Raw genomic sequence first — 27846 nt, forward strand, 5'->3', positions numbered from 1 at the left:
CACAGGGAGAGGTGTGAGAAACGCACCACGTGTGGCAGCTGTCACGGTTTCTAGCGGAGGTATTCCCCAGCCTCATCACCACCACCAGCCGGTGCTCACGGCTCCGCTTCATTTCGTTCCAGCGCGCACACAACGATTTGGATTGAATGGATCCACAGAACAAGCGGAGTCGCGTACCATTTTGTGCGTGTGAAGGCGGCGCAGTTCCACAAACACACGATGAGACATTATGTTACACGAACCGCACAAGGCGGAACCTTTGGGTCTGTGAATTAAATCTCAACGCCACTCTCGGCTGTCACCTCACCGCCCAAATTGATTAAGCCGCCCCTTCAGAGAGCCTCCCCCCTCCTTCCGCTCCCTCCCCACCAGTCACATGGAGGTTAGGGTGATCCGTCGCTCCCTCGATGCTGTGGCAGTCGGGTTCTAGTGCGCCTCGCAGACTGAGTGCGTCGTATGTTTTGAGCCTTTTTTTTCGTAGACGCAACTGCATTTTATTTCGTTCTCCCTGGAATCTGCTGAAGACGCTGGTAACCGACACTGGTTTGATGGGTTTATTTTTAGTCGCCCACCGCAGCGATGGGTGTCTGTAAGCCGGACGTGAGAGCGGTGAAGTGAAGCCCCCTCTTCCGGGGCTCGGTGATCGGCAGAATGAAGTCGAGGCGAGATAAACTGAAGATCCCCTCCCTGACCCTGGAGTAAGTTCGGCTTTTAACTTTCTTCGCTGTCACATGCAATTGTTGTTTTAAAGTTATCACGGGAGTTTAGTCATCGCGGATGAGTGCCCTCTGAGGCAAATGTGTGATTTTAAATATTGGGACGTACGAAATAAATTCAATTGAATTGAAAGTGGCTGCTTCAAACCGTGCAACGTAACCACCGCCAAAGCTGCGCGACCAGAACAGCCAGTTGATTCTGAAATGTTTTCTCCTAGAGGGGGATGACTATAATTTGGGTTTACTTCTGTATTTTTTTTTTTGAAGCTGCAATGTATTTTTAGTGTTATGAGTAAAACTCCACGCAGTTAAAACAGATTCACAGACTGTTGATCTGAACATCTCCGGTCTTAAAGTTTAACCCATATGCACAATTCATGTTAAAAATTTCATAACCAAACCACTGACAAATGAGAACGCTTGAACATTCTTGATGTTGGAGTTATTTTTTCAGATGTTTTAGTTAGATAAAATACCAGTATCAGTGTTTTACGGGTCTATTGCTTTTGTACTTCCCAGTCTTTCTGCTAGTTTCTGAGATAAGGGTCATGCCTCAGTGTAAGTTCTGTCCTTGTGATGGTCTGTGTTTTCCCAGCTCTTTTATCTCCTTCTTTAATTCCCAAGATTCCTGCATGATTCACATGCTCCACATGCTCCCCCTCACCACCAGCACCAAGACAGACAAATGGCTCCAAATCTTTAGCAGATACATATTTTATTTTCATGTAATTGGCAATCTGCACATCCAGATCTCTATCAAAGGATAGGGCTGCGGTCTTTTGTCCGCCCACGCTTTCTCCAGTATGAATGTAGCCCTTTATTTGTGGGAAAGAAGGTGTTTGTGTGTGGAGGGGGGGGGGGGTGGTACCTGCTGCTGCTGCCCAATAGATGCTGATGCCAAAAGGCGTAGGAGCTCCCTTATCCACATCCTCCTCCGTTGATGATCTCAGCTAAGAATGCGCTGTTATTGTTTCAATTTTCTTCTGAAAGGTGCTCCCGCTCAGAGATAGGGAGGAGGATTCATGCTTCTCGAGCAAAAGGAGGAGTGGGAGGGTTCTATAAGGTTTTATTGGTGGTCTGTGGACGAATGCAAGTATACCGGTGTGCACCTGTATACTTTCAATGTAGAATTTTTGGAAAATCTTTCTTAGTAAAGATGTATTCAGGCAGCATCCTTGTTCTGTGTTTTATTTATCTGAAAGAGCTGTCCAACAACATGACCAAAATATCTTTGAATATTATTATACATCTGAATGCAAGCCTAAATTTGCTTGCCATGTTTGTTTTTTTGCCAGCAAATACAGTCCTGTTACTATTTTGCCTCCAAAGGGTTGAAGCGTCTACTACACCTCGTTTAAAAATACTACCGTAACAACCTGAACATCTTTGCGAGTCAGAAATGCAGCGAGGGTTACCAATGATTCAGTCTGAGTTTTTCTAGTCAGTTTAAAGTCTAGACAGGAGTGTTAATGAAGTGCCGACAAAATGAAACTACAAAAAATGAAAAGGACAGTCGATTACTCACTGAAGAGCCGTCGAGAGCTAAGGGGTCTAAGGATGAAATACAATGTAATGAGTCGCATGTGTTGTGTAATTAAAAGCCGATACAGAATAGGGAGTCTTTATGCAAGGAGTTGTTTTTCCTACCGTTCTCCCTGCATTACTATGACAACACATTCATTAGTGCTTTTGGTAGTGCTGTGTTTAGCACCCAGAAGCCACTGCAGCACTAAGACAATAGCAGCACTGTGGAGCCCACTGGGCAGAGCTTACGTCTGAGCAGGAAAATCAATAGAAAAAAAATCTTCTGCGCTGGGTCAGCACCAGGAAGATATAGCCCTTAGGATGGCTGAGCATGCATATTTTGGTGCAGACATGGTATAAAATATTGAATTTGTGCAGGGCTCACATTAAGGTGATTGTTGTTGGGGATCTGGAGTCAATTGCCATTATCACAACATGCAGTGTGTTGCCATAATTCAGACACTCCATAACACTGTTAACGGTTGCCTTAGGTGTTCAGTAAACCTCTGCCATTTTGTCTGTTTTGACACCAACTCGCCAACTTCCTGTGGTGTGCTCACGAGAGGTTCAGATGCACAAACAAGGCATCAGCCTGCACACAGTTTCTGCCACCATCCGCTGGTGGTGTCTGCCAAGGAGAGGCAGGCAGCAACCTCCAACCCTCCACCGAAGATCTGCTGCTGCTGTGCCACGGTGCTGAGTCAAAGCACTAATCCATGTAAACATGTCTTGCCTTACAGTTTGTCGCCCACATGCCAAAGCCCCACTCTCCTGAGCCCATGCAGCCCTTGCAGTCCCTGCAGCCCCTTACAGACCCTTCATCCCTGGAGGTAAGACAGCCGGGTCACACGAAGACTCTTACTTTGGACTGAAGTTGTTATGAGTCTCTCATCAACGAGTCCTTTCGACCGTAAAACCAACAGTGAAATGATCCATATAACAAAGATCGTCTGCAGCCTGATACAGCTCATTTGTCCAAGACCATCAAAAACACATAAATGAGCCCCAACTTTTCCACTGGTTCAAGAATTCCATGCAACATAAAACATTTGTTTGGCTTTGTAGAGCATTAAATGTATTAACACCCTGCCATAAGTAGTCCTCAACTGTTTGATTCATGTTTGTTCAAAACCTACTGTTAATACTTGGAAAATGGCACATGACAATGAAAAATAACACCAATACTAGTACTACTGCTATTCCTACGCCTGCTAATAATATTATAATGTACTGCTAATATTAATGAAATTGATAATAATAGTCAAGAAAGCTAAGTAGTGATTTAAAAGGTACTTTTGTCTGCATGCCTCTGACAGGAACAGAAGTTCCATAGTTGAGATGCATTGACAGCAAAATCCCATTCCTCTCTAGTGTGAGCTCAGGACTCGGGAACAGCTATTCAGCAATGTAGCAAGGGTCTGAACCACTAAGTGCTTTAAAGGTGTTCAGTAAAATCTTTAAATGTATTCTCAAACTGACTTAACTAATGAATCGAGGCTAAAACAGGGCAAATATTAATTTTTATTTTTAGTAGTCAGCTGCATTTTGTATAGCATTTTGGACAGCTTTTTGGCCTAATCCTGACATTTGAAATGACAGAAGAATTCAAGATTGTCATGGGACTTCGATAACAGAATATAATAAAATATATATGTGTGTGTGTGTGTGTGTGTATATATAAGAATTAAGGTATTTTTTACCTATAGGTTATTTGATTAAAAATACCTTAATTCTTGACCCTTTTAACAGCAATGCTTTCAAACCTGTCACAACCTCTTGTCATTTGAAAATGTGACAGCGGGGTCAAACTCCCTCTGCTGGGAAACACAATGTGATGTAATCACACACCTCCTGGACCACCGTACTAAATGGAACATGTGGCGTGATTGTAATGTTAACCCCATCGACATTAATTTTTTAACAACAACATCATTCGGTACATGATTATTGTGAAATTAAAAATGGAATTTACCTGGGGAAAAAGGCAATATGCATCAAATCTGAGTTGTTCTTTGCTATATGAAAGGTGCCTCTGTTTCACCAGTGAAAACCTATCATTTATTAGTTGTCTCTATGTGGGTTGCTTGGCAACGGTACTGGGTGCCGTGGAGGTAGGCAACACTGCAAACAGAGGCGACTGCATCCAGCATGTTTCTGGATGTGTGAGCAGTGCTAGAGTGTCACCCCACACACTGTCTGCTAATGAATACCATTTTCTCAGTTTAAAAAATTGCAATTGTTTTAGTGAATGCCTTCCAAGACAACTCTCATCTTGTGATATAATTGCACACGCGTTGGCTTCTTCACAGCATTTTGCATCGGAGACTCCCCCGTGTTATTTTACCATCCAAAAACATGTTATTTCTCTTGAGTCAGATCCGGTATTTGTATGTAAGTTGTTGCTTGCTGAAATTAACCTTTGATTCTGATATCAAACCTCTTGCTGGCATTAATGTTGGAGATGACACAACTCTTGTGTGTTTGGTTTTTTAGTTATTATGGCAATTTCATGTAACAATTGAAAACTTATAAAAATGCCCTAAAGCAACACGAAAAAAGAAATTGCATACACATAAGTTGTGTGTGTAATGTAATAATGAGCTACAATCAAATATCCTCAGTGGCTACATCATGTTAGGCTATAGTTACCATGAAGTAACTGACCATGCAGATGTGAGGGTAATTCTGTACTGATTTCAAAATGATATGACCCTATTAGTTTTTTGTTCATTACTTTGGTTGAGGAGTAAAGAACCATTTTTTTACAACGACATCTTGTCTCTAGTGTCAGTCTCTGCTCTTAAGTCCTAATTTGTAGTTGAACAGTGATATAATCTGAGTTTTAGTCAAATAAATAAAGGCAATCTTTTGTATGTGGCTGTGGATACAGCATTACCCTTAACGTATGCACGCTATATTGAGATTTCTTTTTAAATTTAGTGACATTTTAAAACTTACACACTAGTAATAAATACATTTAATTTAAAATTGGGCCATAGCAAAGGAGTTTGTGAGAGGGAGGATCACACAAGATTCTCCCTCTCACAGACTCCTCATGGTTTAACCCAACAAGATTCTAAGCTGCTTTCAAGTTCTGTAGGAAATAGACACTTTAGTATGGACACACATGAGTTACGAAAGAGATAAAGGGTGTGTTTCTTTGGAAATGGTTCCAACTCTTAGATATTTCTAACAAATTACTAGGGTAGCTTTGCCGCACTACCAAATAATACACAATTGTTTCTACAATAGCAGGTAGGTTTGCCGCACTACCAAATAATACACAATTGTTTGTACTCTAAACACGTTCCTTCCTAAACGTCATAACATATAAGCAAAGAGTGTGTACATCCAACTTAGAACGTTCTTCAAGGTCCCTTGAACCAAAAACAACTAATTGGCATGTTTAGTAAACGTGCCAGATATCATACGAAGTGGACTGATGAAACAGTCCGTTGTGTTCTACTTCAAATTGGGACGAGCATTTTTTTCTCACAAAATAGTGTTAGTTGCCGTCTTAAACGTCAGCAGCACACCGAGGGAACGAGTGGCACTTGAACGCAGCACCGGTCTCCAGTCACTTGCATAGAAACAAACCGAGCCAGCAGCGCGTGCTCGCCAAAACCAACGCGTGTTGCCACCAGAGCCGTGTAAATGGTTACTTCACAAAAACAGACCTGCATCCAGGTGATGTTTCCGGGCGATAACCGCGCCGAGAGAGCCGACCGCAGCACGTAACGGCAGCTCCAGAAGCCGTTGGGACCGCACGCAGAAGAATACAATAGCAGCCCGCCGAGGAGACGAGAGGATGACTGGGAGAGCAGCAGCGGGGGGAGCGGGTTTCCCCCAGAACCGAGCTTCAGTTCACTGAAACCACCGTTAACTTTGAAACCGGGTCATACATCCGAGAGAACCCCCCCCCCCCCTCCTCTTCTTCATCCCAGCATGTCGGATCCGAGTCACTGGTCTGCGGTGGCGAACCAGAACAAGTCCCGTTTTGTGCCCGGAGCTTTGCTGAAGCGTTCAAAAAGGTACCAAAAGAGAAACACGCGTGTTTAAACGCGACCCAAACGGTTCATTTCGGCTTTTCTTTGTTGGGTTAAAATGCCGTCACGCATGTGGTTAAATCGATCTTTTGCCGGTCTTCACGCGCTTTTAACTTAGGCGTTGATGCTTCCCCGTTAAAACGTCCCCGACCTAAGCTAACGTTAGCTCCTTCCTTGTTTATCGCAGAAAGCCCCACGCCGCAGTCAACCGTAATCCGGTTTTCTGCTCATCGTCGCTTTGTTTTGGTACACTGCTTTTGTCCCGGAAACAACTTAACTGAAAGTAGCTGACGTCAATTGAGTTTGCTTGTAAGACTAATAATATTAGGCCAAAAAGTCCCTGCTTCAAATACAAGAGAAACCCATTTAACGTTAACCGTCTTTGTTGCCATTGGGGATCCTTTCTTTCGGATGAAGCCAACAGCAGATGTGCGCATGGACTCCCTGTAATGGGAAGACACGGAAAGGTCTTCCTCGTGTGAAGTGAAGCCCGTATCAGCAGAGACAGTCTGCAGGGCAGAGACAGTCTGCAGGGCACAGGTAACGTTTGTTTACTGATGACTGGAGATAAGAAAGTTGCAGCTGTTCACTGTCTGATCGAAGCCACCACACTGGATGAAGCAGACATGAAACAGCGGGCTGTTATCAAGTTAGTTGTTGACACTCTTATTATTGTTGATTTAAAATCTATCTTTTTGGATAGTGGTCTTTCGAATGACAAATGACCTTTTCACAGAGATAAAGGTAATGTGTTCAGACATCCGATCAACAGTCCAAACCCCCACAGATTTAATATTTACCTATTAGTCAATCAATGAAAAATAGCAAATCCCCACATGTTTTGAAGCTGGATAATGCAAATGTCTTCATGTATTTATAGGCCTGCAGCCACATTTTTCTAGAATAATCGGATTATTCAGCAGATTGATATCGTCTGAAATTACACAATTTCTCAGAGCAGGAAGTCTTTGCCCCTTCTTTTCAGGACTAGATTTGGCTCTCCCTCCTGCCTTTTTACACACACACACTGTGTTGGACATCTGTAGCTCAAGCTGGTCCTGCAGCTGCTGTCGGTGCACGTACCCCCATCAGCACTGAGTCTGTTGACAGGCGTTTTTCTCTTTGTTTTGGCTCTTGTCAATTTTCTCTCTTCTACTGACTTGGGCATGCTGGTGTGTCATGCATTTGCTTGCAGATTAGAGTTTTAGTTACATAAATATCTCTGAAGGCAGAGCTGCTCTGAAGGCAGAGCTGCTCTGAAGGCGGAAATAATGTCATCTTTGGAGTTAAATCTCTGTGGGCACAGACAAAGAAATCTCTGTTCTTCCCGCTAAGTATCATAAGCCCCATCTGTTCTAGACCAAAAGTGTGTATTTTCAGTAACTTTAGAGATTTTAAGTGTTTTGTTATTTTTTTATTACTGCTTGCAGTTGATAATAACTGAGATGAATGAGTTCTACCTAGTTTGTGTGTAGCTGAATGTGATGATTTATGGGACACGTTTTAGTACGACTCCAAAAACAGCCTCCCGGCTTTTGGTTGTGTGTCCTGCAACTGGGCTTCTTTCAGATTTCAGAAAGAAGAGCAACAAGCATAGTGATATCCCGTCAATTCTGTGATTCATAACAACATTATCCAGCACAGAATTGACGGAAAACCACTAACCTGTTGACATCATTGATTAAAATCATGGAATTTCTTCTAAATGTGTCTTTCAAATTTAGTGAACTGATTATCTTTAGGGTTTGTGTGGTTGGTTGGATAGAAATAAGCATTTCTACATATCAGCTTGGGGTCTGTGAGTGAGAGCGAGATTATGGGAAACATAAGTTATTGATATTTACAAATCTATCCAAAATAAAATATAGTGACTGTGCCAGCCTTGCACTGCCAGGTGCATTGTGAAATTATTAATCACATTCACACCCTTGTTTATCTGTGTGCTCAGAACAACTGGACTCCAGGTCTATAGCCAGCATACTTCTGGTTGGCAAACAAACACGGATGTGGCTAGATGTTATTCAGGTTCATTGCGTGCGATACAACAGTTCCATTTTAGTGGATGACGGAATTGTGGGTCTTGTTAATCATTAAATTGTGTTCTGTGTCTTTAGCCTCCTGCTCGCACACAGACACACACTTAGATATAAATACGAGCTGAAGAATCGTATGAGTCAAACGTGTAATTATAGGTGGATAAACAAAAACGGTTGCAATCGGCTAAGAGGAACACGCCAGGTTGTTTTCTTTCTAGTTTGTATTCAAGTTTAGTTTAACTGTTAAAAAAAGGAATGAGAAAATACCCTCAATGCTAACATATCAGCACTGTGTTTCTAGGGACCATTTCAGAGTGTTAATATCAACTATTAACCATTCACCCATTTATTTTTTTTATACAACGTGTGATGAGGGATTCAGGTGACAGTTGGATGTTGTGGCTTGCAGTCAGTGTTGATGTTTCTTCTTTTTCCCCCCCTGTTTTTGCTTAAGCTGTCGCAGCAGCAACAGGAAGAGTCTCGGCGTCGGGACGCCGTCACCCACACTGTCCCGGCCGCTGTCCCCGCTCTCGCTCCATACTGGTAAGATCGGCTGCAACCAGTGGTCTGCTTTTTCACCCGACAAGTCCCAACGTGACCTGTTAGTCGTGCTGTTGGCTGTACCTGCGCTGCCGTGTTAGATAGCAACCCACTTCCCGCAATGAGGCTAGTGCACATAAAAGCTAAAACGCCTAGTAGGATTGGCCTGATTTGCACGAGCATTTTAGCTGTTGCATAATCTTACTTCATAATTGTAAGACTGCATTCTTATGTCTTTACTTAAAAAACAAACACATTCACAGCAACTAAGCCCATTGCGTTATCTTGCCATACTGCCCGCGATGCCGCTCACAGCAGGTGCTTTTCGGCTACGCCAGCTGGACGTTTGTTATTCAAACTCAGCAGGACGGACTCGTCTGTGCCGTTCTGCATGTCCACACAGTTTTGTTTGAGAACAGTTTGACATATTATCCGTTGAGACCAGTGTCTATTGATTAATTGGGATTAAATGGCATTTCTCTTACCTGCAGATAGTTGTGAGCTTCACACAGGTTTTATGTGAACACACAGTGCTAGAACTTTTCAGATATAAGCATATTACTTTTGAAACAACAGGGCAACGTGGAAAGCTTGACGATGAATTAATTACTTCAAATAAAGTTGCAAGTAAACGCATCTTGCCATGTAGGTCACACTCCTGAAGTATCAGCTCCTCCCACCATGATATTTGCCTGCTGCAGGGCAGCTTGCATTACCGCCCGCTCACTTAAAAAAGATCAAGCACCTTCATCTACTGAGCTCGACAGCACAGTGGTGTGGTGCTTAGCACTGTCGCCTCACAGCAAGGCGGTTCGACTCCACCCGACGGCCTTTCTGGGTGGAGTCTGCAGGTTCTCTCCATGTCTGCGTGGGTCCCCTCCAGGTACTACAGCCTCCTCCCACAATCCAAATACATGCTCTTGGGATTAGGTTGATGTGGATGTAGATGTGTGAGTGTGACTGGTTGTCTCTGTGTCAGCCCTGTGATTGGCTGTGACCATTGCAGAGTGGACTCCGTCCCTCACCCGATGTGAGCTGGGATCAACTCCAGTCTAACCACCCTGTATGATAAGCGGCTTTGAAGATGGATGGAACTATTGAGCTTTAAAATTCCCCTTCTTGTTCACAGAGAGGTCGACTTCACATTAAAGTCAGTTTGATTACCGTCTGCGTTGCTTTCAGTCGTCAAAAGAAACTGTTTAAAATGTTTATATTTCTTTGTATTACTTGACCGAGGAAATGGAATTACAGAAATGATTGAGATGGTCTTTAGCTTTCTGAATCCACAATGGTACATACAGTTATGGCCCCCTAATGAGGTAAAGTCCCTCCACTATGAAGAAACCTCTGCTCAAGAGCTCCTCACCCAGTAGTTCGTGGATGTGCTCCCTTTTGAACTCAATCATGCCGAGGATTATCTAATCACAGAGAGCAGTCAGGCTCTAATAAGGACTCACTTGTGTTGTAATTGGTACTACTCAACCACTAACTTGTGAACGAACTGAAGTATACGGTCTACCCAGACATCCTGCCTTTGGTGAGAGCAAACTGGATGAGGCTATGCCTTGAATTAAGATGGTTTTTCAGTAATTGGCGGCTATTGCGTCAATACAACGCCATCTTTTCAAGAGCATTTGCACCATGTAGTTTTCTTTTCCATTTTCATGAGTTTATTATTACAGTTATGAATAGTACTGTTACTAATTTGTGTCTTTTGCTTCTTCAGCTGCAAGCAGCCCTCTAGACAGCCCACGAAATGTGTCGACCAGTGCCTGCCTCAACTTCCCGTTTGCCCGAAGGTACGTCAGCACTGCTCGCTTTTCTCTATGTAGAAATATAAATCCCCTCTGGAGAGATATTCATTGGATGTGAGGAATCTCAGTGGTATCATTTGAACAAAACCCTTTCTATTTCTATTTCAAAAGTTAATCAAATTATACTCCGCCGCCTGTAATTTTCAATCTCTTTCAAGTTTCAATAGGAAATTTCTTTGAAAGAAAACAACAATTTAAAAGCAAGTATATTAAATATATATAACAAAATGTTACTCCATATATGCTAAAAAGTATTCTTACCTTTGGTATTACTTTTGTTTTGAGGTCGCACTGATAGAAATATCTCCATGGTCGGCTGCAGACACAATTTTATGGAATTCATTAGTTGGAAACCGTCCACCAATTTGTCTCCAAGTTTCCTTGAGACATCCATATACAATGTTTACTTCCCCTTTAAATACGCATCTAGATTTTAAAAATATATATATTTTCAAGACTTTTTGTTTTGTACTTATCCCAAAATCCATTTTGATGGTATAATGCCACATTTGGGGATTTGGTTTATCAAATCCCGTCGACGAGTTGTTAAAACAACAACTGTCAGTTTTAATTCATGAATCAAAGTTTACAAACCATTGCTTGTTGTAGTTTGACCAAATATCAATTAAAAAAGTGTAATATTGCGCTACGCTGGGACAGATGCAGTCTAACATAAGTGAGTCTGACTCAGCTTGGAGCATTCACACCTTCCTCTCTCTACCAGGTCTCCTTACTGCCGACTCCGTTAGGTAGAGGGTACCCCCAAGCCCACTCCTATCATTTCAAACCGGTTCCCATGGCAACAGGCTTGTCTCGCTCCCGGCATGCATGTGTACAAGTGAGCTGGCACCAATAAAACACCCAAGAACAAAACTCACAATTAGTTCAGGTGCTTCTGAGTACATTGGGAACAACAGGGAAAAGCACACCAAAAAGTAGTGTAAAGCACGTCATACGGTAGAAGTTGGTGTTAAGTGAAGCTCTTCAGCTGAAGCTCTTGACCAAATGGAACTCGTAGAAAGACAGAAACAAAGATCATGGTGAAAAAAGTAAAGATGCAGCTGCAGCTTTATAGGCCTTTATTCATCGAGGTGTTCTTTAAAACCATGTTATGTTCCACAAACGTATACGGTATATACGTATAATGTGCAGTAGCTCGTCTGCTGCCTACAAACAACAATGCCAACTTGTAACACACAATCTTTAGCTGTTTGATTCGTTGGCTGGTATCTAAAGCCGGAGAGAATATCCTCTCTGTAGTAATGTTTCGAAAGCAAGATTTGTTTCTGTTATGTATGTATGTCTGTTATGTAAACTAAAACCTACAAATTAATTTTAGTTTGGTGGCTTACTTGCTTGTGTCTGGGCAAATGAAAACTGGCAAGGAGGGCAACATTGTCAGTACTAATCCCTCAGCTGAATGCCAGGGGTCACCGGATCGCTTGTGCAATATTCCCGAAACCCTCTGAAACTTTCTTTTGCTTTTCTCTTTCCCTTCGTTGCTGTCGTGATCTCAGTCACTTGGCTCGCGCCGACAGGTAGCTTCTCTTAATATTCATTCACCCTGTCTGTTGGCTTTTAAAGCTTATGTTTACTATTTGTTTTTCACAAATAAATGCTTCTCCTTTTATGTGAAGGCATAGCTTGATTTAACAAGCTGCTTTATATCTAATGAGGACACCAGACCCTGTTATATATGATTAACAGGACTTTCATTTCCTGCTCCTGTAGCCAAAGGACTCCTCTGTCGTCTATTATGTAATGAGTTAGACCAATGAAATGCTAAATTATGCCAGTGCTGCTGAGGCTTACGTAACATGCATGTCCGTTTCTCTCAGAGCCGAGGGCCGGAGATGGTCCCTGGCATCCCTCCCCTCATCTGGGTATGGAACCAACCCGCCGAGCTCCACTGTCTCGGTAAGTAATCCCAGAACATGTCATCCTCCTCCCCCGGTCGATAGATGGCAAGGCCATTCTGACACTCCACTCGGTCCAAATAGCACATTGGTTCATGCAATAAGGGACAGCGAATGCCAAGTCTGTGGTGACAAACAGCTAATTGTTTTCCTCTATCATCTGCTTGAATTAGTCATTTTCTCGGTCCGTGGAACTTGTTGTTAGAAGTATTAAACACAGCCTGTGCGTATGCATGTTAATGAGAAGATCAAGTAAAATGTCCAGTCCTTTCAGATGAAATACTTAAACTGACATTATTTAAAAAATACGGTTTTCTTTCAATAAAAACTGACGCCACACATAAGTCACATTACAGAGGGCGTGTTTTTGACTACGCATTAAATCTGATGTTCTTGTTTGGTATTCGAAAAGCTTGTATTCTGAATTAATATATTCTGGATAATTGCCCAAATATGCAACATGTTTTTTGGACCCGACCTTTTCTCTAAGTCAAGTGGACATTCAAAAAAACACAGTGCGCCGAGTCTGTGGTGAAAGTCTGCCGTGTGCAGCTACTTCAAAGAAATGTAGGGCTAGACTCTGGCATAATGGGGCTTTTCAGTGGGCCTCTCTGCCCCTTTATGCCAAGGAATTGGAAGCACACGTCACAAATGCCGTCCCTCTCGCCCTCTTCTCTTCAGAACAGTTGGGCCTCAAACTTGAACAGAAGGGAAAGTTTACTCAAAGCCTCGGGAGGCAATATGAATGACTTATTTCAGTAAATAACAATGCCTTTGTTCATTTGTTATTAACATCAATATTTAACATGTTGAATGTAGAAATGGAATTTCTCAACTGATGGAGACTATTGTTTTGTTCCTGCAGTCCTCCTCGTCCTCCCAGGAGCGTCTCCACCAGCTTCCCTACCAGCCGACTCAAGATGAGCTGCACTTCCTCTTCACGCACTTCCGCAGCACAGACAGTATGACTGACGAGGATGGGCGGCCCTCCACCCTCATACGACCTCGGTCCCGAAGCCTCAGGTAGCTGCTTCTGTTTTGACCTGCTAATAGAATGAGTCGGAAAATGTGTTGTTCTATTTTTTTTAATGCTACAGATTTTTTCTTAGCAATAAATGGTTCCATTTCATCTTTGTCACATGACCTTCTTTAGTGTGGGATTGACGCTTTTCTTGACAATGACTTTTACATTTTCACCTAGATCTTCCCTAAGACTGGGCAAGTGGTAGTGAATTAAATTTGTTGTTTATATTTTCCTATGATAACTGTGAACCAACTATGTTCTATGTTTATATGTTTTACATAGTTTCTTGGCCCGTCATTGAACAAATGAAATTCTATAGAGATTAAATGGGGTTATCCTTGCTAAAGCATTAACTACCTCTTTGTTGCAGAGAGAGGTTCGTTTTAGACCGCGACTGTGTACACATCATGTTTGTCTTCCACAATTCATGAGGTCCGTGGTGTCTTTGTGTACGTGTAGACTGTTAGATGTCAACGCAAACATGGCATTCGGTGTCTGAAGTGCTTCTGATGGATTACATGTCAGCCGGCGGGCTGGTGGAGATCTCACCACAGAGCTGTGTGCTTTTTGACAACTTTTGTCTGTTGGCTCTGCTCTGTGCTGTTTGTGCAGTGCCGGCGTGCTCTGTGTTCTGGCACCATGGTGTGCTGTGCGTGGGCATGCCAGCTAACAGAGCGCCTCAGGGATCTAGCTGCTGAACTGTAGTGAAGGGGTGGGGGTGGTTTATTGGGGGGGGGGGGGGCTGATGCGGAGAAGCACGGTGAGCTGCAGCAGTGTGTATGTTTGTCAGCAGCCATCCAGTTTAACAGAGGCGTCTTTCAAGACAAAAAATGGCTTCGGCAGCCTGTTCGCATGTGATTTTCCCACCATCTGTTCAGTGATGGCTAATAAAGCAAGGGTTTTTTATTTTTTCTCTTTTCTTTTTAATACACCCATCTTATCGGCCTAAATACTGAAGTGGTGTTGCAGTAAATGACTAATTGAGTGATGTTGATGATTCACACTGTTTGGCCATAAGCAACCTCTGCTGTTTGCTTAGAAACATTGAAACCTAACAGTGAAATCTTGTCCGATTGTAGCTTTACCGCCTTGAGAGCAGCTGAATCAGATCTTGTCTCATAATAATGCATTTGATAGGTTGATAAATGAAATACAAAGTGTAGATGTTGTTCTCTTAAAACTTAATTTCAGTTGAACCAAGTTTTGCGTTTTATAGTCGCTGTCTATACGTTTGGGTGTACTGAACTGAATTGACTTTTGATCATCTCTAGGTGACTATGATGGCCTCAATGACATAATCACTTTGCTAGCTTGGTGGAGAGTTGTTTTTGTTGATCAATTGAAACATACTCATCCGTTGTTTTGTTTCTGTTTCAGCCCCGGGCGATCCAGTGTCTCCTTTGATAATGAGATTGTCATGATGAACCATGTTTACAAAGAACGTTTTCCAAAGGTACACACAAGAAAACTGTAGAACACTGTGAAACAAAGACACTGTACATTGCTCTTTTTCCAGTTTTTTGCACACAATCTGCCTATTATCTGCCTAAACAAAACAATGTTTGATTGTAAATCCACCTAAAAGATGACAAAGCTCAGCAAGAGCCTGAGTTGTGCTTAGTCTCTGAAACTGCTCCATCAACAGACATATTATAGACATTTAGTACTGCAGGGAGTAGAAATCATAATTACTGGTCCTTATAAATGCCATAACTGTGTGTTTGTGTGTTTGTTTCCCTGCAGGCCACAGCCCAGATGGAGGAGCGCTTGTTTGAGATTATCACCCACTGCTCTCCAGACAGCTCCCTCCCGCTGGCTGACGGGGTGCTGGGCTTCATCCAGCACCAGTTGGTCGAGCTGGTCAGAGACTGTCTGGACAAGTCCCAGAAAGGCCTGGTTACTTCCCGCTACTTTGCTGAGTTGCAGGAGAACCTGGAGAAGCTGCTTCACGAGGTGCTGATGTAGAAATCATCGTTCTATGTTGTTTATATTTGTAACTATAATATTATTATTATAATATAATTTAATTGTATTGTACAGCTTTTCGTATTGCCTGATTAGCCACTACATGTGAACTCTTCATAGCTGGACACTCGGATGTGAAAAAGTTACAGAAGCGGATTAATTGAGCAGCCGGGATATGTGCAATCGGGCAAGCCACTCGATAACCGTCTGATAGATAAAGGCACACAAAATAGATCTGGTTCTGGAAATTGTCAGTGATGGGGAGAAGCGTTTTTGTCATAGATCTTATCTGTGTTGGGAAAAATATTAGTTTCTATAGCAACCTTTTCCCCCGTTCCTCGGCTAGCTGTGAGACAGAAGGCATGGCCGACTCGCTCTTCCTCCACTTTAGTAATAAGGCCACTTTGTTTGAAACGTGTTACAATACCTATCTTGGCTATTCATTTTTGTTTTGACATATGTAGTTCTGCAAGTAGAGGGCAGGGCCTCTGCAGAGTCATGATTAATGTCTGATAGGGATTTATTTTTTATGAGTCTATACATAGTTTGTTTTAAGAAATTCCTGCATAGAATACCTTACTGTAGGAATATTTCTGTCAGGTGGCTTCAGGTTTCCTATTTCTCTTCAATGCCCTACCCTATTTTTAATGTTTAATGTTTTTATATAACATCAGCAACAATCAGCTTTTTAATTTGTAACAGTTCAATTGGTTGAATAAAAATATACACATTGATGTTTTTTCCCCATTCTATTCCCAAATCTCAAAATGTTCCACCATGGAAATCCCTGTTTTTGCCCTATTATCCTGTTCCCTTTTTTAAATAGAAATATTATTCACAGTTTAATTTGTATAGATTTTACTTTTAATTCTCCATTCTAATCTGTGGTGTATTGATATTCTCTCTCCCTTGAGTGTTTTGTGAACTTCATGTCTTCCTTTGTCAGGCCTACGACCGCTCTGAAAGCGAGGAGGTAACTGTCATCACGCAGCTGGTGAGGAAGATCCTCATCATAATCTCCCGGCCAGCTCGCCTCCTGGAGTGTCTGGTAAGCTGACGAGGAGACAATCTATCCCATATTATTTATAATTTAATGATATATATTGACTATATACTCTAATTCTCTCTTGGAAAGTTAACACAAAGCTGGCAATCTTGGAAAAGAAAACACTGCCTCTTCAGTAGATAAATGTTTGAAAGCAAAGTTTTTTTGCTAAATTATACGGATTAGCCAAATTAGATTAGATTGTGATAATGTGTTTTCAAGAGTATTTGGTTGAGTTTTTAAATCTATATTTTGAATGATTTGAGCATCTCAACTGGAATTCCATCCACTTCCAAGGATTAAACCAGAAATATATGCATGTTAAGATACCGTTTGAGTAGATTTGGTATTTGGTTTCATCCAAGCAGCTGGACATAAAGCCTTTTGGATGAGGAGCCAAACATTTACAGTTAAACACTCGCTTCTGTTGTTTCCTCTTTTTTTTAACTCTCCTGTTGACAGGAGTTTGACCCGGAAGAGTTTTATCACCTACTCGAGGCTGCGGAGGGTCATGCTAAAGTCGGCCAGGGAATCAAGACGGACATCCCGCGCTACATCATCAGCCAGCTGGGTCTGACACGGGACCCTTTAGAAGGTAAAGAGTTCTCTGCCATCACACCAAGTCTTTTTTTCTAGTTTTTCTAGTGTTTCATTTCAGGCTACGCATTCGTAGCCTGAAATGAAGGTTCAGAAAGTTCAAGCAACTTTTGAAAGTTTTACTTTCACATAAACTGCCTGTAGGAACCAGTTAATGTGCAAGATGACAACTTTCCCAGAAAATCCTAATTATGTGTAACGTGATGATTGTGCGAGTTGAAGACTCTTTGCCGTAAGATTAAAACCTCTCCTTCTGTTTCTAGACATGGTGCAGCTTGAGCAGTATGATGCCAGCCCTTCAGTGTCTGTGGAAATAGAGGCAAATGGGGAGGTAAACTTTCCCTTAATTATTACTGCCTACCTGTTAGTGTGGAAAGCGTTTGATGTATTCAAGATTATTACCTTTTCTTCTTGCATACAAGAAATGTGTTTTAGCTGAAAGTAGATCTTAAAATAAAGAAAAATCATTCAAGGGCAGGTTTTATTTATATGTGTATAAATGATTATACATAGACATTTGGACCACAATATGGTTTCAATACTGAAAGCAGCAAACAATTACTGGAGTATGAATCTGACTGTAGAAATGTTATTTTAAGAATAACAGTATTTCTTCCATTCTTTTGTGTTCACCTTGCCCATAAACAGCTTTCTTTTTCTGCTTCCCCTCAACAGAATAAGGCCCCACAGACTCTGACACCGACTCGAAGGAAACCTTTTGAGAGTGATTTTGAAACCATCAAACTCATTAGTAATGGAGCCTATGGGTAAGAACCAGGGACCATTGCTTAGGTTGTCTTTGCTGGCATTGCTTATTAGTTTTCAAAAGATGTGTTGCACATAAAGTATAAAAACATTCCAGACAGAGAATATCTTGAATACAAGTCAAAGGTTTCCTTGAATGTACTGCATTCTATGTTTCACTCAGCCTTTTTTAATTAAACTATAAAAATGTATAATTTTCTTGTCGGGAATAAATTTCCTTCTTTTGAGTAACCATTGAAAATACCCCGTCTTAAGAAAATATTAGTTGAATGGTTTTTAAACAATTACACAGCAGCATGTTTCCTTTGTCTATGACTGGCATACCAGACCAGTACAGATAGTTCAGACTGTCAGAAGAACAGAAAGAGGCTCGATGCAGTAGTGAGTTGGATTAGCATATGGTGAAGGGACTCTTAATACTCAGAAGTAAAAGTTGCCCTTTTAAAAAGGCCAAATAGCCAGTGAGCCAACCTTGTTTTCCCATGTTCTCACCGACAACGTCCCTTAACCGTCTTCTTGAAAGCCTTTTACCGTCGACTGTGACGCTTTGTGTGTGTGTGTGTGTGTGTGACAGAGCTCATGGTTGTGTTTGACAGGGCTGTGTACCTCGTCCGTCACAAGGAGACCCGCCAACGGTTCGCCATGAAAAAGATTAATCGGCAGAACCTGGTTCTGAGGAACCAGATCCAGCAAGCTTTTGTGGAGCGAGACATCCTGACTTTTGCCGAGAACCCCTTCGTTGTCTCTATGTTCTGCTCTTTTGAGACGCGACGTCACCTCTGCATGGTCATGGAGTATGTGGAAGGTAGAGTACAGAAAGGCTGCAGTCAGTGATCTATGGTTAGACATTTGGCTCTTATCTAATCTGGAGCAGTTTACTCTTAGTGGTAATGTTGAACGACGAATAAGGAATGGGTCATCCAGGCAACACAACTTCATGCCCATCTCTTTCTGGTTTTATTTTTCCATTAAGGTGGAGATTGTGCCAACCTGCTCAAGAACATGGGCCCACTGCCTGTAGAAATGACACGGTTGTACTTTGCTGAAACTGTCCTGGCCCTGGAGTACCTTCACAACTATGGTATTGTTCATCGGGATCTCAAACCTGACAAGTGAGAACACAAAACGACTTTACTCCTGTTAGAAGATTTAACAAGGACGAGGTCTTCTATACTGATGATGGTTTCTTTTTGGAAGCTCACTGACAGTAACCCATTATTTTGTTTGTTATACTTTCAACATTATTAACAAGTTCACTGAAAATGTGGAAAACTATATACAAATTTATATTACGTCTCTTGTTGGTCATGGATTGTTTTGTGTTGTTCCTCCTGACAGTCTGTTGATCACATCTATGGGCCACATCAAGCTAACGGACTTCGGCCTGTCTAAAATTGGCCTGATGAACATGACCACCAACCTTTGCGAGGGTCACATGGAGAAAGACACAAGAGAGTTTATAGATAAACAGGTGAGACTGCTTCAAAAGCAAAACGGTAGTAAGTAACTCGCATAATTATGGACGGCAGTTTTTTCTCGCTAAATCTCACCTGTGTCTGTATGCATGTGCAGGTGTGTGGCACACCGGAGTACATTGCCCCAGAGGTAATCCTCAGGCAGGGCTATGGGAAGCCAGTGGACTGGTGGGCGATGGGAGTCATCCTTTATGAATTCCTGGTCGGCTGTGTTCCGTTCTTTGGAGATACCCCAGAGGAGCTTTTTGGACAAGTTGTCAGTGGTGAGCGCTGAAATCAATCGTGAGAAGACTTTGGACTGTGTGACGATGTTATGGTTCCAACTCTGGATGAAATGGAGGGTTCTTTTAACCTGGGCAGAAAATATTTGGAAGTATAAATTCACAGCTCTGCATTTTTTTCCTGTTGCATATGAAACAATGACAGAGATATATAAATAATCAAGACTATGTTTTGAGTACTGAAACTGAGCTTTTATTTCATGCACTGCGATATTTAAAGAAACTATGTTGTCATAAACTTGTGATATACCGATCGTTTTTTGTCTTTCAGATGACATCATTTGGCCAGAAGGAGACGATGCGTTACCTTTTGATGCTCAGGATCTGATCACCCGCTTGCTCAGACAGAGTCCTTTGGACCGGCTGGGAACTGGTACTGATCAGTTTACTGTTGATTAACTTTTAACAAATTTGTTTGTAACAGGAGGGAATTTAAACAATTGAATTTTCTAGTAAACACAATGGTTTTGGTAAACTTAAGGTGCATATGTACCTATGTGAGAATTAACAGCTTACCTTAGTTTTGGGGAGATGCTCTAACTAAGAGATACAGATATGCATCTCTTTTCAAATAAATGTATAAATAGTATATGCCTTGCATTGAATTGTCCCTTCATTGCCATTGAAGCGGCACTCTCGTAATACCTGTGTGTTTGTAGGCGGAGCCTCAGAGGTCAAACAGACCCCTTTCTTCCTCGGTTTGGACTGGAATGGACTCCTGAGGCAGAAAGCTGAATTCATCCCTCAGTTGGAGGCAGAGGACGACACCAGCTACTTTGACAGTAGGTCACATTCTGAATTCAGGCTCCAAGATTGGGTTTTCTCCCATATTAGACCAAAATACTGTTTCTACTATTGTCACAGGAACAAACCGCATTTATTGTGACACACACAATTGATAAATGGCAAATCGTCAGTCCGGGTTTTCTATTATGTTTTCTCTGAAAGTCTTGAGTGTCTTCTCCTGTTTTCAGCTCGTTCCGAGCGCTACCACCATTTGGCGTCTGACGAAGATGAGGAAACCAACGACGAAGAGTCTTCCTTGGAAATCAGACAGTTTTCTTCTTGGTCCCATCGCTTCAGCAAGGTAAGGCCCACGTGCTGGAACACAAGCTTCAAAGTCGTCAGCCCCTTTCGTACGGCAGAAACTTGCAGCTATACGTATACAGTTATACGTCTGGATATTTATTTTGACAAGCATAAATAATTACTTTATAGAAATAGCAAAACTTCTGGTAGATGGTACTTTATACTTCTTTAATTGGTTAAAAGTTCTTCACAGTAACCTAAAGAATGTTCCCATTTAAACGAATAATTGAAGAGCTCTTGTTTGGACAGAGTTGAGTTAAGGGTGACTACGGCCCACTGTTGAGATTACAAAGTCATATGTGTATCAGAGATTGGAGGGTCTCTTGTGCTGCTAGATGATGCGTTACATAATTTGAAAGTACTTCAATTCTCAGCCCAGCTCTCTGCTTCACAGCCTCTCTTCTGTTTAACCTTTCAGGTTTACAGCAGCACAGAACATCTGGCGACACCATCCAACCTGAGCTTCTCCTCTGACCGCAGCCACAGTGAGGAGAAGGAGGACCGTGGGGACCTTGGAGGCTTGAGTTCCTACCTGAGCCAAGCAGAGGGCAGCGTGGAGCGTGCACATGCTGGACGCATGGCCAGGTGGGCACGAGTGAAATCATAAGCTGCTTTTATTTCCATCACTGCTTTTGTTGCAGTGCTTCTAGCTTCTTAAGGCTTTTTGTTGATTTTATTCTTGCATCTGTGTCAAATCAGCCAGCATTCAAGACCCAGTGTGGTGTTGTTTGATCTCTTGTACCTGTTAATTTACCCATTCCACCATCCTCTGGCTGTTTTCAGCCTTCGTCCTCGGGCTTCCTCCAGCTCCTCCCAGTCAGAGAGGAGCACCAGCCCCCTGGTGATGAGCAGCACCCACAGCCTGGAGACGATGCCTCGCTTTGCCCTCTCCACTGACGATGAAGGTAAACCCACACTGGTTTTTGAGTCTTTTCACAAGACGTTTCAGCGCTTCTGTCAAGAGGAATGAACACATATCTACATGTTATTTCACTTTTTTATTTAATCTCCGATACCTGCAGCTGAGGTGGTTGTCTCAAATCTTCGGAGAATCAGGATTCGCAGCAACAGCACTGGAGCCAAACACTCGTCCCCGAAGGAGCCGGCCTGCCCTCGGCGCTTCGGTAACCAGCTGGAGACGCCAGATAGACAGCGGCTTCCCTGTGGCGGGAAGCTTCCCAAATCAGCCTCCATCTCTGCCTTGTCTCTCATCATCACTACAGGTACAGATCACTATCATCGACACATTGGCAATCGGTAGATGGAAATGGATGAACCAAATTGTCTTTTGTTTGTAATCATGAAAGTAAGACAGGCCTATATTTATCAAATAAACAGGGATTAGGTGAACTGTAACTGAGCCGCTTTAGTTATTGATGCAAAAACGCCTATTTATCTGGCCATGAACATTTACCTAAAAGATGAACTAATTTTTGAACAGACAAAGAATCTAAATAAGCCAGAAAGCTGCTTTTGTTCCATGGAAATATATTTAGAGGGAACCGGCCTGTTTTTTTCCAGACGACTTACCTGGCGGCCTCCAGCCTAGTCCCATCTCCCCTCGCTCGCTGTCCTCCAACCCTTCGTCCCGGGACTCCTCCCCCAGCCGGGACCTGTCTCTCAGCCCTTGCAGCCTGAGGCCTCCCATTGTCTTCCACACATCGGGGAAGAAGTACGGCTTCACGCTGCAGGCCATCCGAGTCTACATGGGCGACAGCGACGTCTACACCGTTCATCACATGGTGTCGGTGGGTGTCACCACAAATGCAAATGGTGTCTGTACAACAAAACACACATTTACTAGCGTTTTTAAATGGCACGTGTCCATGTCAAGTGAAGTGCTTTACTCTGATGGCAGAAGAGGTATAATAATGTGGTTATGTAATGCTCAACATGAACTCCTCACACTCCCTGTGATGCTCTTTTAACAGAGTGTGGAGGAGAGCAGCCCAGCTCACCAGGCAGGTCTCCGCACAGGAGACCTCATCACCCACGTGAATGGGGAGTCTGTCCAAGGCCTGGTCCACCCTGAGATGATAGAACTGCTATTGAAGGTACAGCAACTTACTCACACCTCGCTCAAAGGTCATCACTGTGTTTGACATTTAGTTCATTTGTGTTGTTAACCCAAATTAATCACCTGTCATATCCATGAAAATGTCCAGAGTGGCAGCAAGGTGGCGCTTCAGACCATAGCGCTGGAGAACACGTCGATCAAAGTGGGTCCGGCTCGAAAGACCAAACACAAAGGCAAGATGGCTCGTCGCAGCAAGAAGAGCAAGAGGAGAGATAATTACGACCGGTGAGAACCCGTTCTGTTGTTCTGCAGTGTTACTCATCGTTTGTTTGCTTTGTGAGGTTTGGGAGCTCGTGAGTGTTCGGAAAAACATTTTTTGAACTACAAAAGCCAGGGCTCTGTCTCCCCCTAGTGTAAGGCACTACTAAGACAAAATGTATGTCAGTGCAGCTTTATGGGCTACGAAAAGCCTTTCATTTATTCATCAGCATCATGTCTTTTTTTATTTCAGGACAATGAAATTATTGTTGAGTTTGTGAAAGTAGCAGAGATTTTTGAATACTCTGTAGGGCCATTAGAAAACACTGAATACTTTGTAGCTCGGAGTCAGTGCCAGTGATGAACTGAACTACACCCTTTCACACATCTGACTCTTCGCTTCTTCCTACCCTAGGCGACGCAGCATCTTGAAAAAGCTGTCCAAGCAGAGCACAGTGATACACAGCAGTCGCAGCTTCAACTCAGGCCTCCACCACTCAGTTTCCTCCAGCGAGAGTCTTCCAGGCTCACCCACACACAGCCTCTCCCCCGGGCCTTCCACACCCTGCCGGAGCCCCGCGCCCGATCATCAGGCCATTGGTGAGCTCAGCTTGGCTTCACAATAAATTCTCGTGGTTATTGGCTCCAATAAGGCTTTATTTGCGCATCTTTAGGGGACAGGGTGTGCGCAAATGTACTAAAACGTTGAGGTTGAGGTTGCAACTTGTGAAGCACAATGTTTGAAACCGTTTGACCTCTTTTTCCCAGACTCTCCTCAGAGCACGTCTCCCTGCTCCAGCTCTCCCAGTTCCCCCGCTACACACATCCGGCCCAGCTCCCTCCACGGCTTAGGCTCCAAACTCAGCACGCAACGCTACACCAAGGTGGGTCGCCGCAAGTCCACCAGCAACATCCCCCCCTCGCCCTTGGCCTGCAACTCGTCCTCCACCCAGCCTCTTTCGCCACAGCGCTCTCCCTCTCCGCTGTCGGGCTTCGCCAAAACCCTTCACGGCTACCACGGCAAAACTCTGTCCCCGCCCACCATCGTTAGACACATCGTCCGGCCTCGCAGTGCCGAGCCACCTCGGTCTCCTCTTCTTAAGAGGGTACAGTCGGCAGAGAAGCTGTCCGCTGGGTACCATGCTGACAGGAAGTCGTACACGCCTCGCAGGCACACGCTGGAAGTGCCGTTTTACTGTGAGGGAGACCTGCTGGGGGACTCAGAGGCCGAGGGTTTCTGTGGAGGCTCCTACGCTGGGCCCGATCTCAGCAGGCTTGGGGGGTACATCGGAAGCCAGAGACTGAGGGACTCCGGGCTGGAACGGTCGGAGCAGCTGGTCGTGATGCGAAAGCTCAATCTATCAGAGCGGCGGGACTCTTTTAAGAAACAGGAGGCGGTGCAGGAGGTGAGCTTTGACGAGCCGGAGGAGAAAACCAGCGCCACGGTTACAGCGACCCCCACAGCTCCAGGAGCCCAAACACAAAATCAGCCTCAGCAGCAGCAGCAGCAGCAGCACAGGACAAACTGGATGGTCACCCGACCCCAGAACAGCGTGGAGCTGGAGCCGGAAGTGCCAGCAGTGAGGAGGTTCACACTGGTCCCCCAGATTGCCGTGCAGGGCTCAACGGAGAGCGAGCATGACGAGTGGGAGCCGTGCTCAGACGGAGAGGACACCTACGAAACGGCAGAGCTGGACGTGTGCATCACTTCATCTCAGCCACAACAGGCGGGACTTCCTGTTGATGGTGACCACAGCTGCAAGCCGGTAGCAGAAACCTCCTCCACTGGTCTTCAGGCTGGACCGTCGGCAGAGAAGACAGAGTGCAGAGAGGAAAGTCCACAGAAGGGACATCTGAGAAAGTGACCCCTCACCACTGCGTTCATTTCAACTGCTCATGTCTTTTCTTTCAAGTCTTACAAACTACAGCTAAGAAAAGTTGAAAACGATTTTACTTGAATTTTTTATTTGTAAATATTTGGCTGAGGGCATTGCAGACGTTCGGTTATTTATTACATTTGTCAACGGATGCGTTGACAACAGTAGAAGGGGAAGTCGTCAATGGTTTAATTGCCACGGTCAGCATTTTCTATCATAAAATGTTGTTTAATGTCTTTTTATCTGGATAGTTTTTAAAATAAATGTCTATTTTTTGAATGAATTGTCGCAGAACAAATGAGTTTGATAGAGCAGGGTGTAACTGTTGTACGAATCAAAAGGTACGCCGATTAAATCTTTCTCTTGAGCTTTGAGCTCAACGGGGCAGCTTCCTGTGCTGTAACAGATCTCCATTAACTTAAGAATGACCTTTGGGTTTCACACTGTATAGAGACATGGTTGATTCTAGTCATTTTCTGAACTATCGTTTGCTGCTTTGCTTTTGTAGAAACTGTCATTGCTACCAAGCACTATTTAGCATAAAGGTAAAAGAAATGCTGAAGTTTGATAGTTGCTTAAAAATGGGATGCTTTGCACAGCTTGAATTATTTTTGCTTTTCAGACACAACTATTGTGGTATTGTATTATTGGTGGAGAACTGAGCAAAACTGTATTATGGTTGTCTGGTGCAATACCTACATAGAAAAAAAATATTTTTGTTATGTGGAAACAAAAGAAAGAAATTGAGTTCTTCCATTCACTTATTGATCATGTTCCTTACAGTGTGAATTAATGGTCATAGTTTTTTTGTAAGTTTTTGTAAACTGGTCAGTGCAGGGTAATGTTTTACACTAAGTACAAGTACAATCTGTCATTGAGCTGCAGCTGACTCAAAAGGTGTATTATGTGCCATGATATCACTTCAGCGTCTTTAAAGCCATATCCTTGAAGGCAGCAGTCAACTCATGAACCTGTTTTTTTTAAACTTTTTTTTCAGGTATTGCAATCTTAAGATCTTTTAACTGATGTTACAGATCATGATATTCTATAAAAACTTAGTATGATGTCATAATCATAGGGGCAACCCAGATATATATATATATTTCTTCATGCCCACTTTAACATCAGTAGACACAAATTCAGCATGACCCTGTAATAACTTGTTCTACTCAAAGCATGCAATTTGCAGGGAAAACCATCATGTAAACTCATTAAATGATACGTCTTCTCCAGAGACTGAAGGAAAATTCTGAAAAACACTTTTTTAAAAAAAAAAATTCTCCTATAATAAAACATTTTGTACCGGGTGGGGGGGGTGTAGTAGTAGACTGTATTTTTTGGAGCATTTGTCTGGAAACTGTAGCTCTTGTCTTTGCAGCATGTAAGAGACACCATGCATACAAGACCTGTTGCTACTTAATGTACTGTGTAGTGATGTTTACATCAAGGAGAAACGTGCACTATTGTATTAGTAAGTGAATGTTAAAGGTAAATTGAAAATGGCAGAGGGAACCTCTCACATTGCATCCAAACCCAGGGCTCTCTGAACAAATGTTTTACGTCTTTGTAATGGAAACAATTTGATGTATTTTGATAATGATGTGTATAATTGGAATGTTTTGGGGGGAGATAATATGCACAATTTCAGGCACCAGGATTTTTCAAATTCTGACTTAAATGAATAAGCTGTTACTATCTTGGATGTTTATTATCTTATTTATCGGTGGCTGGCTTTGGTATCAAGTTTCTCCTTCTGTTTCTAAAGCATCAGACTTGTTAATTACTTAAATCCTTCTTCCTCTCTAAATCTTGTGACGACCTTTTACAGATTGCTTGTGTTGAGTCAGTGAAAGAGTCAGTCAGAATTGTTTACATTGAACGAACATGCTATGTACTGTACAAACATTTTATATTCTGTGGTTGTATATGATGAAGCTAATGTCTTTGATACTTTTAAACAAAACAACGTTCAAAGATGTAACAGCTGTTTAGTTGTGAAAATGTTCAGAGAGGGTCACTTAGCAACAAACTGAGAAGCATTAAGTGTTTTTACATACACCTAAGTAACTGTATTTTGAAAACCCTTGATGTGTGAAGGAGAAATGCAGTTTTATTAACTGGGCAAAGGGATGACCGTAAACGGGGGCGGGACAAAGGTAGTTTTCTGCTTGAACTTCTGTACCATGTGTACTCTTCTAATGTTTTTTCATGTGCACATCTGCATGAAAAATATTTTATAGAGAAATTAATGCGGTATAAATGAAGCAAGTTCTGTTTGTAAGTAAAATAATAGGTTACAAGTCGGACAAACAAAGTGCTGGTACAACACTATTTGTACAAGTCATACTGTAAGGGACTGCCCGTACTCTAAACTGTACTGTAGAAATGTGCCAATCCTTTAACACATCACTTATAAAATATGCCAAGCGTTCTTTCAAAGTGATTCGGGACAAGAACTTTGCACTGCATGTGTACATAATTTCTCAGAATAACCAAAATTCTTATGTGAATGTAAATGTAGTCAATGCTGGATGGATCGCTACTGGTTGAAAGCCGGTTTGGCGCCCACAAACACACCCCACTTTGATGTGACAGCTGTAGGATGCAAGTTTAAAGTGCCAGTGGAGGTCAGCATAGATTCTCAGCTGGTGTTAAACTTGCTCTTAAAGAACTAACTGGCAGGTTAAATTGTTGTACATGTGTTCTGGTGTGGACCCTGTTCTGTTCAGTGCATGCTGCATGAGACGAGCACACCTCTGTAGGACTTGATTGCATGGTATACCGGCGTTGTAGCCCTGTACTGTGTTTTCCTGTGCAACAAATAAAATTTGAATTTCTCCTTGCCTCATCCTGAATCTGAG

At 42.8% G+C, this 27846-nt stretch overlaps 1 protein-coding gene across 5 annotated transcripts; it reads left to right on the forward strand.

Annotated features, from left to right (window-relative positions):
- Positions 1-131: 131 nt before the first annotated feature.
- Positions 132-27840, forward strand: mast3b (microtubule associated serine/threonine kinase 3b). 5 transcript variants are annotated; one of them, XM_062563683.1, is made up of 29 exons: positions 395-447; positions 565-698; positions 2981-3070; positions 8777-8865; positions 10589-10661; positions 12194-12214; positions 12515-12593; positions 13458-13615; positions 14994-15069; positions 15360-15569; positions 16528-16629; positions 17089-17221; positions 17487-17554; positions 17899-17990; positions 18585-18793; positions 18962-19100; positions 19327-19459; positions 19561-19726; positions 20016-20117; positions 20404-20526; positions 20719-20831; positions 21252-21418; positions 21617-21738; positions 21856-22056; positions 22355-22581; positions 22765-22887; positions 22999-23135; positions 23524-23708; positions 23877-27840. In XM_062563683.1, the coding sequence occupies exons 2-29, from the start codon at positions 652-654 to the stop codon at positions 24971-24973; spliced, it is 4482 nt and encodes a 1493-aa protein (XP_062419667.1). In that variant the 5' UTR covers positions 395-447; positions 565-651; the 3' UTR covers positions 24974-27840. The 5 variants fall into 5 exon arrangements, with proteins under 5 accessions (XP_037326295.2, XP_037326296.2, XP_062419667.1 ...); XM_037470398.2 differs by having other exon boundaries at positions 132-698; XM_037470399.2 differs by lacking the exon at positions 12194-12214 and having other exon boundaries at positions 132-698.
- The last annotated feature ends 6 nt before the right edge of the window (positions 27841-27846 follow it).

Source organism: Pungitius pungitius, chromosome 7 (assembly GCF_949316345.1).
Source record: "Pungitius pungitius chromosome 7, fPunPun2.1, whole genome shotgun sequence".
Classification (NCBI taxonomy): Eukaryota; Metazoa; Chordata; class Actinopteri; order Perciformes; family Gasterosteidae; genus Pungitius; species Pungitius pungitius.

Excerpts from the sequence above, each read along its gene's own strand:
- mast3b (XM_037470398.2), top strand. The coding sequence starts at position 652 with ATGAAGTCGAGGCGAGATAAACTGAAGATCCCCTCCCTGACCCTGGA. Across the intron at positions 12,215-12,514 it reads CACTTGGCTCGCGCCGACAG|AGCCGAGGGCCGGAGATGGT; the intron begins GTAGCTTCTCTT and ends CGTTTCTCTCAG. Across the intron at positions 17,991-18,584 it reads ATTAGTAATGGAGCCTATGG|GGCTGTGTACCTCGTCCGTC; the intron begins GTAAGAACCAGG and ends TGTGTTTGACAG.